This window comes from Micromys minutus (assembly GCF_963924665.1).
Source record: "Micromys minutus genome assembly, chromosome: 24".
Taxonomy (NCBI): Eukaryota; Metazoa; Chordata; class Mammalia; order Rodentia; family Muridae; genus Micromys; species Micromys minutus.
Window position 1 is genome coordinate 28,173,382 of NC_137959.1, and position 10,641 is coordinate 28,184,022.

At 44.1% G+C, this 10,641-nt stretch overlaps 1 protein-coding gene across 1 annotated transcript; it reads left to right on the top strand.

The window, feature by feature from the left end:
- Positions 1-279: 279 nt before the first annotated feature.
- Positions 280-9,645, top strand: LOC308436263 (acylcarnitine hydrolase-like; the record flags this gene model as incomplete). The annotated part of the gene is made up of 12 exons (XM_080937132.1): positions 280-378; positions 2,950-3,154; positions 3,883-4,018; positions 5,436-5,569; positions 5,659-5,917; positions 6,566-6,664; positions 6,949-7,089; positions 7,186-7,266; positions 7,477-7,621; positions 8,009-8,146; positions 8,985-9,057; positions 9,459-9,645. The coding sequence occupies exons 1-12, from the start codon at positions 306-308 to the stop codon at positions 9,643-9,645; spliced, it is 1,671 nt and encodes a 556-aa protein (XP_080793258.1). The 5' UTR covers positions 280-305.
- Between the last annotated feature and the right edge of the window lie 996 nt (positions 9,646-10,641).

Genomic DNA, 10,641 nt, shown 5'->3' on the forward strand with positions numbered 1-10,641 from the left:
CACTGGACTTGTGACTCCCAAGGACAATAAATGCTACGACTGCAGGTTTTGGGTGGGGGTTGCTGGTATCTAGGATAGCTTCTGAAGCTACGCTGTGCCTCCCAAGACCAAAAAAGGAAAAAGAAAGTTTGCCACACCTGCTGAGCCCTGGCTCCTACCAGTTCCACTAAGTGAATAAACTCTCCTGAACCAACTTTGCCCTGCCCACCAAGTTCCCGCCTACAACTCTTAGGGTCTAAATATCTGTCTGGGCAAGACATGCAGTAATTCCCATAGCAGCTCAGACTCAGGCCTGAGAGCTGAAAATGCCGGTGGACCCACTTCCCTGTTGGCTGACTGCTGCCACCTGTGGTCTTCTGTTTCTCCTACACGTGCATGGTGAGGCTCCCTACATTTGTGATGGTGACCAGAACTGCCAATTTTTTGCAGAGCCTGGGGCTCAGGGTGTGGTAGGGAGGGTAGTATGGAGGGGGAGCAGGTAGAGATGACCAAGTGGGAAAGTGGCCTCTGAGCACACAGACAGTCAGTGATGCCTAAGGAACCAGCTCATTATAAGAGGCTCTGAAGACCACTGTACCTGAAAGAAGTACGGAGGGGCAGATGGGGCATTTCCCTCCTCTGCATGTGGCTGTGCCTGTGACTGTAGCTACTATTGAACCTTGGGTAATAACAAAATTAATCATACCTTTATGCAGTCATTCATCTCCAGATGTTGAACAAAAAACCATCCTGGTATACTCCATAAAGACGCTAGGAAAGTTTCCTGGCCCTCACTCAGTTTTCGCCTTACAAATAATTGCCAAACTGAGTGGCCCAGGTTCCCTTGCCCATTTTCTGACCTTTGGAAAAGGCATAACTTGGCTTTCAGGGCAAAGGGCATGTTCTCTGGCCTGCCGCAAAGACTTACAGGAATATGAGCCAGCAAGATGCTGTGCACGGGTCTGATGCCTCCTAGACAAAGGGGATCAAATGTGAGCCATGCAGATCTCCTGCCATGCTTCAATCAGATCTACCCTATGGAGACCATATTGACTTCACACTGTGATTCTTGCCTGTTGTTCAGACTCTGAAATGTCATCAGGGCCGTCTGCGCAGGACAATCCACCTGGCTCCCTTTTGGCTTATTTGAACATTCTTATTTGGGTCCTGAGTTCAGATTACTAAGAACTGTAAGAGGGACAGAGTTGTGCCCCACCCCATCTCACACATGGTTAGGAAGATGGTGTGAGCTGGTATGTTGGCATATCCCTGCAAACAGCATGCTAGGCAAGACAGAAAAGGAAGAAGGCTTTTCAGTTGCAGGACAGCCTGGGCTACATAGCAAAAACCTGTTTCAGAAAAAAACTTTTTAAAAAGTTAAATGTAGAGATGTGTAAAACCAGAATCCTATAACAATTTCAGAATCATTATTAAACAGGGGTGGGAGTAGATCTGGAAATAAATTTGGATAGAAATTCCTAACAAAATCAGGAATTTGAAACTTCATACAAATAGGTGGCAATCCAACCGATGGTGACTTCTTTGGTCTTAAATATAACATAGATGATGTTTGTGGAGATTTAATTACAGGGTAATTTTCTACTCTTTTTTCCCCTCTTCATAGCCCCCTTTTTGCATATATGACTGTTATAAAGACAGGTGGTTCTTGAGAAGGCCACATATGTGATTAGTCTTTCCACACATGTTATTTACATTTAAAATCTCTACTTATTAAACTTAGATTCTGTTTCATTTTTTTAAATGTGTGCACAGATTTTTTTTCTTAATTTTTCACTTATTGGTCAAAAAGTACCTCCTTCTTAGTCGTGTTTTTCTACCTCCTGACAAAAAGTATTCCAATACATGGGATTCCATGAAGAGCATCTCTTGGAGAATGAAGCATCCTGGATGTAGCTTGACTCTCACCAGACCCATTTCAACAGCTTTTGCCTGTTGCTGTGGCAGAGACATTTATTAGTGGCCATTTCCTCGGTGAGCTCTGTAGACAGATATGTCGTGTGGCCCTGTATCCTGTAGACAGCATGTGGCAGGGGTTATGGATGAGAGCCTCTGGTTCCTGGGAATGGCATCTGCCTTGGCTATTTGCTACCACACCAAGTAGCACCAAACATTCAATCCATGTTTATCAAGCATGGAAGGTCTTCACACCTTTTATGAAAACAGGGAAGGTCTGCCAAAATCTGCTACGTTGAAACACGATACTGTGGAGACAGATTGTCATGGAGTGGGAGCTGGTGGAGAAGTGAGAACCTAGTGGACTAGAGTGGCGGGGGAACATGAGAACTTCACTCAGGGAGCTCACTGTATACCTCCCTATACTCTAGGCTTGGAGAATCAGTGCTTGGTGTGGTGCCCAAGGCAGGACCTAGGCTGAGGAGAAGGACCTAGCTCATCTCCCATCTTACCAAACACTAGGACTCAAACAGCCTAAGTTTACTGGGATCATCAGGTGGCTTTCAATCATGTGTTTGCTCTCTGACACAAGCTACCACAACCTGGTGTTTTTAAAATTATATTTATTTGTTTATGTACATGTATATGTGCCTACTGTGTATGCCTGTATAAGGAGGTATATACCTGTCAAACACAGAAGGCAAAGGAGGCTGTGGGTGTCCCTATTGCTCTCTGCATTCCCTCCAGACGGGGTCTCTCAATGAACCTGGAGCTAGGTTGATGCCAGCAAACTCCCAGGGATTCCTCTCTCACAGCACTTGAATTGCATCAACTATAAAATGTATTACTCATTGAGATGAATGCTCACACCAGGTTCATAGGACTGGATGCTCACACCGAGGTGGTTAGATAACCTGGTGCCTGGCAGTCAGCAGTATTTGGAGACCAGGATGCTTAGAAAATGCCGAGCTGAGTCTAACAAGAAAGTAGCAACACCCGTAGTTTGAAGGTGGATGATTGGGTAGACCTGACCTTGATACTGTATGTCACTCACAGGTGAAGACTCAGCCAGGCCCATCAGGACCACCCATACAGGACAGGTTCGTGGCAGTCTTGTCCACTTGAATGACACCGGAGTGGACGTCCACACCTTCCTAGGAATTCCCTTTGCCAAACCACCTGTAGGCCAGCTGAGGTTTGCACCCCCTCAATCTCCTGAACCATGGAGTGGTGTGAGGAACGTGACCACCTACCCACCCAGGTAAGTTCTCCTGAGACCCAGGGAACTTCAGGCCCTGGAGTGGGCGGGAACTCAGAGCTCTGAGCCGGGCTGAAGTGCTTTTTCCACCTCAACCCCTCAGCTGCATTCTCCATGTGATGGGGATATTCTGCAGATGCCAGAGAAAGCCCAAGGTAACAATGGTTTCTTGGCAAAATCACCCTCCACAATCACGGTACCAACCTACAAGTGATAGGCACCACTGACCAAGAAACAAATATATGTCTTCCAAGTGGAGATACTGGAGGACAGTTCCTTCAGTATGAACATGAGAAGGATGTCCCACCACTGTTTATTAATGCAGTGGCTATCCACATACAACCCTCCAATATCAGGTCTCAAAGTACAAAGAGGAGGGGTATCATTACATATGCCAATGGTTTTCACAGATGGAAATGTCGATCTCCCATTCAAAGGAGAAGTGGGATCCAAGGCTACCTCCCATCTGACAGTCCAACTGGAAGTTTGAGATCCATACCAGTTTTCCTTTGTGACCTTTATCTTGATGCAAGGAGATTTGGGAGAAGGATCTCATGTTTTCAAGACACCATGGGGCAGAGAGAGGTTGTGCCTCCTTGTTCAACTCAAATCTCACACTATCTGCCAAAGGCCTGAAAGCCAAATATTGACAGCTAGGAGCAAATATGTACTCAGGGTCTGGTTTTGACCACTGTACCTCTCTTAGAATACCTGTCTGTCATTGTCCTCAGGTGTCTACAAAATTCTGAAACACTAAGTGCAGGGAGTCAGGTGAAACTGGGGATGCCTCCCATCTCTACATCTGAGGACTGCCTGTATCTCAACATCTATGCACCAGCCCATGCCCAAGAAGGCTCTAACCTGCCTGTGAGTGACAAGCCATGGCCGGCTTTGAGGGGTGGGACAAATTCCTTCAGGATGGCTAGAAAGAAAAATCAATCTGAGCCCTGATGAGAAGCTCTCTCTGTCATGCCCAGGAAGAATTCCTCTGCCTTGGCACAAAGTAAACCCTGGGTACGGGACACAGAGACTTAAAGGCTCTAAGAAGCTGGAGGTTGTGGCTCTTTGCTCAACTCAAATCTCTACCTACCAGAGACCTGAGAGCTAAACACTGAGGTCATGGCAATTCATGATTATGGGCTACCCATTGTGCCAATGTGGGTGTAGGTTTGGTTTTGTTTGGTTTGGTTTGGTTTGGTTTGGTTTGGTTTGGTTTGGTTTGGTTTGGTTTGGTTGAGAAAGTGTCTCATGTTGTATCCCTTGCTGAACTGGAACTTACTATGTAGACAGGGCAGGCATCGAATTCACAGAGATCTTTCACATCTGCTTCCAGAGTTCTGACATATTTTTGTTATGTATTTATATAATATATATAAAATTTTAAATACATTATATGTTTTAATATTTATTTTAAAACATTAAAATGGTTTTAATTTATATATAATACATATAAAATATGTTTATATTACTCATATATTGTTATATTAGTCTTTCTGGGTCTGAATTGCCTCAGAACAATTATTTCTAGTTGCATCTATTCTCATGCAGTGTTCCTGGTTGTGATGGGGTGTGTATGTGTCTGTGTCTGTGTGTGTGTGTGTATGTGTGTCTGTGTGTCTGTGTGTGTGTGTCTGTGTGTGTGTGTGTGTGTATGTGTATGTCTGTGTCTGGTCTGTGTTTCCCCTCCTTTGGTTTTGCTGCTATGAGATTATGTCATGTGTTTTTCTGGGTGCAGTTAACATTGTTGGGTTGGGGGAAAAGGCTGTGAGAAATGGTCTGAGGAATCCACAGGAGATGAAGACAGGGGAGGGGAAGTTGCAGCTAGTGTTCTGTTGCAGCTCTAGAGACAGCCCTGAGAACTGGATCTGGGGCAGAGGAGTGGAAAAGGTGCATAGGCAGCCTGCCTGGTCCCAGGGTTCTGGTATTAAAGGCATACATCACCATGACCAGCTATGTGTCAATGAGGTTTTTTATTAATAATCAGAAGAAATGCTGGTAAAAACATCCCCTTTTATTTTATTTCAGAGAAGTCTGAGAGCAGTGTTGTCCTTGCTCCAGATTTAGAGCCATTAATGCACGTTTGGGTCCTGAGGGAAGCGGGGAGATTAGCAAGTATACCTATAGTGCCAGGGCTCTGTCCGTGGCCCAGGTGAGAACATCCTGAGGGAGTTTTGTCTATGTGCCTAGGTGCATGGAGACAACACGTTAAGAAAGGTAGGAGACACAGTCCAGGCAAAGCTAGAGCTAGTTGGGAGCATCCTAGCTTTTGACTTGATTTCCACAGGTGATGGCATGGATCCACGGTGGTGCACTGGTTATGGGAATGGCCTCCATATATGATGGCTCCATGCTGGCAGCCGTTGAAGATATGGTGGTGGTCACTATCCAATACCGCTTGGGTACACTGGGGTTCTTCAGGTGAGCCTAGGGCTGTTCTATGTAGTACAATAGTGGATGGACAGAAATAAGAAAACCCTGTGACTCTTTCTTTCCCTGCCACTTCTCAGCACTGGAGACCAGCACGCCAGAGGCAACTGGGGATACCTGGACCAAGTGGCCGCCCTACGCTGGATCCAGCAAAACATTGCCCACTTTGGAGGCAACCCTGACCGTGTCACCATTTTTGGGCAGTCAGCAGGTGGCACAAGTGTATCTTCACTTGTGGTGTCCCCCATGTCCCGGGGGCTCTTCCATGGTGCCATCATGGAAAGTGGGGTAGCCCTGATGCCCTACCTTATCTCCAACAACTCTGAAGTGATCTACACAGTGAGTTACCTCAGCCATCCTACCAATGACTCCACAGCTTCAGCACTTACCCTCTGATACTCTAGAAGTCTCCTCAGTGGGGAAAACAAGGAGCATGAGAAATAGCTTCTTTCCAGTACTTTCTAGGAAACTCAAGGGTTAGAATTCATTTCTCTCAGAGTTATAGAGGCTAAGTGTAATAAGCATATATAAGAACCTTGTGACTTCCATTATCCATCAAAACCAAACATGCATGAGCTGAATATATGGTTCAGTAGATAAAAGAACTTGCCTTGTTTGAAATGTAAATATAGAGAATATCCAATAAAATATTTTTTTAAAAAAAAAGAACCATTTGTCAAACAAGATGAAGGTGAAAACTAGCAACCAAACAGTGTCCTCTAATCTTTGCACACAAACCATGGTACAGGCACTCCCAAAGTCACACATAAACACACACACACACTTGTAGACAGACACTTATTTTTAAACTGCTTAGGTAGACTGACCCCTCTAGCTGTCACATCTGAGAAACAAGAAAATGGGAATTTCATACTTACTCTAATCTGCACAGCACAAAGATACTTGGGCACAGTGGCATTTAATGGGGATTAGGAAAACTCTTTTTGCCTACTAAGATGAATCAACTGCTGTCTGGTCCCTTCACAGACTGTGGCCACCTTATCTGGTTGTGAGACCATGGACTCAGAGACCCTGGTGCACTGTCTGAGAAGCAAGACTGAAGAGGAGATTCTGGCTATTAACAAGGTTGGGAGAATTGTATGTCTTGGAGAACCTGGTCTACAGGATATGGGAGCCAGTACCTATTACTCTAAACAAATTACCTTTGCTCCATGGTTTGATATCCTCTTATTCCTGTGTGTATAATGGACAGTAAGATATCCTTATTCTTGTATGTATATATGTAGATTTTCTGCCAGGGGTAGAGGAACATCCTGAGACAAAGAAAAGGGGTAATGGTTAAGTTTTTTCAATAGATGACAAAATATATATGGATTTGACCTTCATCACTGACCTTGGATGTTCCACAGGTCTTCAAGATAATCCCTGCTATAGTGGATGGGGAGTTCCTACCCAATCACCCCCGAGAATTGTTGACTTCTGTGGACTTTCACCCCGTCCCCAGCATCATTGGTGTCAATAATGATGAATACGGTTGGCTTCTCCCCATGGTGAGGCACTGTTTCAATTCTCTAGAAGTCTTGAGACTCATATTTTGGGCAGTGGATCCATCACTACTTACACTAGAACTGTCCTCTGTCTCCCAGATTCTGGGCTCTGAGCAGACTATAAAGGAAATAACCAGAGAGACCCTGCAGGATGTTCTGAAGAATACAACAACACAGATGGTGAGACACCTTGAGTAGTGCCTCCAGTAAAAAGTACCTCTATATAAATAGCATGCCTAGAAACAAAGGTTTGTGTGTGTGGGGTTATGGATGGGCTCCCCAAAAAATTACATCTTCCAACCCCATAACCTATCTCATTCCCAAACACATTCTTTACATTGAGGCTGCTACCTGTCAAAACAAGAGCCTATCTTCTTGATCTTGGTATAGATGCTGCCTCCTGAATGTAGTGACCTATTGATGGAAGAGTACATGGGGGACACTGAGGATACCCAGACCCTGCAAGCACAGTTTAGAGAAATGATGGGAGACTTCATGTTTATTATCCCTGCACTCCAAGTAGCACATTTTCAGAGTGAGTATACATGTAATGGGGGTAGGGGGATTCAGAGTCATGGGTCTTAGAAGAACTCTGTAGTGTCCATGGTTCTGGTACCAGATATCCAAGAACCAATAAATACATCAGTATTTCTTCCTTCTGGTGTAAGAGAGCGACTTCTTTATCTTATCCACGTACAAATAAGCAAACAGGTTTCTGTTACTGTATTGATTTGCCAAAAATACTCAGCTGGGAAGGTCATGGACAGTGTTTGGCCAAGCACTTTCTTATAATTAGTGCTCCAGCCTGGAACCACCCACCTGACAATTGTGACACTAGATAACTTTATGCCAATGTACCAAGGGTTTGGCAGGACAGGTACAGGAAAGAGAATGTCATGTCACCTTGTGTCCTCACCTCTAGGCTCTCATGCCCCTGTCTACTTTTATGAGTTCCGTCAAGAGGCCAACTACCTCAAAGGTGTCAGGCCACCCCATGTGAAAGCTGACCATGGAGATGAGGTTCCCTTTGTCTTTGGAAACTCCTTCTGGGGCATGAAACGTGAGTTATTCTTGTTTTCTGTTAGCTGAATGGGATTTTAGGTGGGTACCTGAGGGTACCTGAGCTTCCAGTCCAGTTGAGAAAAATCAAGCTCTGGGAGAAGACATGATTAAGAGTGTACCATTACCAGCTTAAAAGCCACACCCAGATTAGAATCTAAATCCTTCCAAGTATAATCTAGTATTACATTAGTTGCTTCTCTATTGTTGTGATGAGACACTATTACAAAAACAACTTATAGAAGAAAGAAAGAATGTATTGGAACTTGCATTTCAAATAGATAGTTCATGATCATCATGGATGGAGCAATGGCAGCATACAGGCAGGCAGGATACTGGAGTAATGGACAAAAGCTTACATCCTGTCTATACGCAAAGGCAGAGAAAGAGAGAAATAGAAGACACACACACACACACACACAGAGAGAGAGAGAGAGAGAGAGAGAGAGAGAGAGAGAAAGGGAGGGAGAGAGGGAACTGAAATAGAGTGGACTTTTTAAACCTCAGAGCTAACTTCCAGAGTTAGCTCCCCTAGCATCTCCCCCCAACAAGGCCACACCTCCTAACTCTTCCCAAACAGTTCCACTAACTGGGACCAAGCATATAAATATGTGATTCTATGGAGATCATATCATTCAAGGAACCACACTGGAGCAAAAAAATGAACATGGATTAATTCAGTTAGAGGTGTGGGTGGCTGGATCCTGAGTGGTAAAGAGAGAAGGGAAAGAGATCTAAAGTTCAGGGTCAGGCTGCAGTAAGAATGGATATTGTGGAACATAAGTAGGCAGCTGCATCACATGGCTGGGATCTAGACCTTTGTCTTTCATTGGCTACAGTTGACCTCACTGCAGAGGAGAAGCTGCTGAGCAGGAGGATGATGAAGTACTGGGCCAACTTTGCACGACATGGGTGAGAGCACTCCCCTCCCCCAAACTCCTCAGTGATGGGTCCCTATCTAGGACTCCATTTGTGATTGATGACCTCATTAACAAGCATAGATAATTAATCACATGGTAGAGTCCTCCTCACCCCTGGGCACACTTACATATATTTTACATATTGGTCATTGGTCAGACTTCAGTGATCTGGCTAGCACTATGGTAACTGTTCTTTAGATTTCCCTCTGAGACAGAGACATGAAACTGGTCAGGAAGTCTTGCCCTGCATATAACAGACACTTGTATCCCTGTACAAGGATACTTACCCATCAGACTCCTCAACCTAATTGGTCCACTGACCTGACACAACTTAAAAATTGGGTCTTGGATGAGAGTGACTTTCATTTTCCCTACTGGGTGGCATATTCACAGGAACCCTAACAGCATCGGTCTACCCTTCTGGCCTGCGTTTGACCGTGTTGAACAGTATCTGAAGCTGGACATCAAGCCTGCTGTGGGTCTAGCCCTGAAGGCCAGAAGACATCATTTCTGGACCAAGACTCTGCCCCAGAAGATCCAGGAGCTAAAGGAGTCTCTGGAAAATCACAAAAATCTGTAGTGTACTGTGAGAGAAATGGTGTACAAGGTTAAGTATACATGGGGTCAGCCTAAAACCCACTGAGAAACCTTGTTAGAGCCTAGCAATAATATAAACATCCCTAACCTCTAAAGTTGTTCATTTGGTCAACATATATGACAAACTGTTGGTGTGTCACTCATTACTCAACATGTTAGGACCCTTTTAATGAGACCCACTCAGGAAATGTCCCATGATTATATAGATATGTGATCTCCTAAGTGTCTCAGTCTTTTTTCACATTCCACTGGGACCAGGCTCCCTCCTTCCTCTCCTCATTTCTCATCCTCTTGTCGTCTCCAAGCCTCATATCCTCTTCAAATAAAACAGAAGCTTTGGAAATATTAACCACATGGGGTGGGGTATGTGAAAATCCCATGTTATCTCTCTCATGTCTTTCTTATTTGCAAGTAGCCAATAAAGAAACCTAATGATCCAACGTTCTATTATCTTTGCATGTTCAAGTTGTTGTTCTAAAAGTTCACAGTTTGCAAATTGAACTCTGCAGTGGGTATCTGTGACTTCTATTCACAGACTGAGACAAGAGGAGTACATGAACCCAGCAGTTTCTGGTCAGCCTAAGCAACATAACAAGACCAACATCTCTTTTAAAAATTATAAGCTAGATAAATATAAATAGCAAAAAATTATAGACATTTTATAAACCAAGAAATCCAAGGTCAATTGCCATCAGATTTCTGTGTGGTGAGAGTTGGGTCTCTGACTCAAAAGAGTTCACACTGCATCTTCACTGGCTAGAATGAGCCAAAATGGTACTCTTGATCTTCCCAGCTCTTCACAATGCTTAATAGCATTGGATCTGAAATTAGATTTCAGCAAGTAAATTTGACCCCATGGCTTTCAGATTACAGCTCATAGAGATCTCTGACATCCACCACTAAAGATGTCAACTGATGAAAAATCCCTACATATTGTTTCTACATGTTAAGTTTTATTTTTTTTTCTTATAAATGCCTG